General features: G+C 55.8%; 1 protein-coding gene across 1 annotated transcript in view; it reads right to left on the bottom strand.

Annotated features, from left to right (window-relative positions):
- Nucleotides 1-2,287, bottom strand: part of ANKMY1 (ankyrin repeat and MYND domain containing 1) — a 34,583-nt gene that overhangs the window by 18,749 nt on the left and 13,547 nt on the right. The window contains exons 7-8 of the mRNA XM_023521079.1: nt 1,985-2,097; nt 446-617 (exon numbers count right to left, since the gene is read on the bottom strand). Of these exons, the coding sequence (XP_023376847.1) occupies nt 446-617; nt 1,985-2,097 (285 nt within the window). The remainder of the gene's footprint in view (nt 1-445; nt 618-1,984; nt 2,098-2,287) is intronic.

The raw sequence follows: 2,287 nt of genomic DNA on the forward strand, positions 1-2,287 counted from the left end.
GGGTGGATGATGGGTGGGTGGAGGGGTGGATGATGGGCGGGTGGGTGGATGGAAGAGCCATGTTTGTGCTGAGTTTAAAGGCTGTAGACTTAGTTTCAAAGATGGAGTCCAATCAGTAAACTGAAGAAGGTATTGTGATCCTGGGTTTCACAAAAACTCTACTTTCCTGCACCACTCGACCTCATACTCAGAAGAGAAGGGAACAGAGACCCGCCTGCCACCAAGAGTGGGCTGAAGCCAGAAACACCGCCAGAGTCTGCAGCGTCGACACCCTATGACCACAACACAGAGCCTCCTGACCACGGGGGCAGGGCTCAGGCAGACGGGGACAGCAGGAGGGCACCGGCACGTTCCAGGCCGGACCTCCCATCTCGCACCACGAATGGCCCGCTGCAGCCTGCCGCCCCGCCCGGCTCCCTGCACGGGGCCCCGCCTGGGGCCCTACCTCGGGGGGGAGCTGCACGTCGGTCCTGGCGCCCTTCTCCAGCAGCAGCTTCACCCCGTCCACGTCCCCCGCCTTCACGGCGAAGAACAGCACCTGCATGGGGACGCGGCACAGGTTGGGGTCCGCGCCTCGATGCAGCAGCAGGTTGATGGTCCGCCACCTGTTTCTGCTCCTACAAGGATCAGATGATGCGGTCACAGGCTGGAGAGGCACAGACGGCTGCCCGGACCGCACCCAGCTGGACCGGTGCTCCCCCGTGCAAGATGCTCCGGGGCACTGACCTCAGCTCCTGCCTCCTCAGGACCTCCGGCCCCTTCCTGCCAACAGGGTGGCCTGTCCGTCACCAAAACACCCCAAGCTGGCCGGCCCAGCTAAGCGCAGCCCTGCTGGGGCCCTGCCTGGCTCAGCCCTGCGGTCACGAGCCTCATCGAGGTTGCTCCTGAGATAGGGTGTGGGGCGTGGACCAGCCCTCCCTCCTGGGGTGGCCGTGAGGTGATGACGTAGAGCACCCAGCATGCGGAGGGCACCAGGTTGTACCACACACAGCAGATATGCACACACGTACACACACACCCAGACATGCACACATACACACACATACACAGATACACAATCACACACAACAGATATGCACACACAGACACACATAGACACAAACACACACCCAGACATGCACACATACACAAAGATACACAATCACACACACTGACATGCATACAGATACATACACATACAGAGATACACAATCACACACAGCAGATATGCACACACAGACACACATAGACACAAACACACACCCAGACATGCACACATACACACACAGATACACAATCACACACAACAGATATGCACACACAGACACACATACACAGATACACAATCACACACACCAACATGCATATACAGATAGATACATACACATACAGATACACAATCACACACAACAAATATGCACACATGCACAGACACATAGACATGCACACACACACCCAGACATGCACATACACCCACGCACCCAGATATGCACACACCCCCATGCACCCAGATATGCACACACATACACAGACACAGATACACAGTCACACACACCAGACATGCACACGCATACACAAAGATACACAATCACACACACCAGGCATGAACACATACACACACATACAGATACACAAAGATACACAAACATATCACACACACCAGACATGCATACACACACACGCCAGAAATCTACACATATCCACACATATCCACAAAGACACAATCACACACCAGACGTGCACACACACACCCCAGACATGCACACATACACACATACACAATGATAAAACATATCACACACAACTGATATGCACACATACATAAACTCACACTACACACCAGTCACACACACTACACAGCAGACATGCACACACACATACACATACTCACCGCACATAGCAGACATGCACACACGTACACATATATACACACACACACCACACACAGCAGGCCCACATGCACACACATGGGCACACACGCTGTCACAGACACAGTCACACACACCTCTTGCAAGGCGCACAGAGGTGGCTCGGGGGGCGGTTCTGCTGTGCTGAGACCTGCGCCAGGCCCCCTAGCAGGGAGCAGGTCAGGGAGGGCAGCGGCCACGATGAGGATGGCTGAGGGTGCGGGGCAGGTGGCTGGGGGCCCAGTCCCCGGACCCCGCTGCAGCACAGAACCGGGCGGGGCGGGCAGGACGCGGTGGCGAAGCCGGGTCCGCAGAACATGCTCTAGGACCCCTTCCCACTCCAAAACTCTTTGAGGACCCCACAGAGCGTTTGCTTCCGTGGGTTCTATCCATTTGTGTAC

This window comes from Pteropus vampyrus, unplaced genomic scaffold, assembly GCF_000151845.1.
Source record: "Pteropus vampyrus isolate Shadow unplaced genomic scaffold, Pvam_2.0 Scaffold291, whole genome shotgun sequence".
NCBI lineage: Eukaryota > Metazoa > Chordata > Mammalia > Chiroptera > Pteropodidae > Pteropus > Pteropus vampyrus.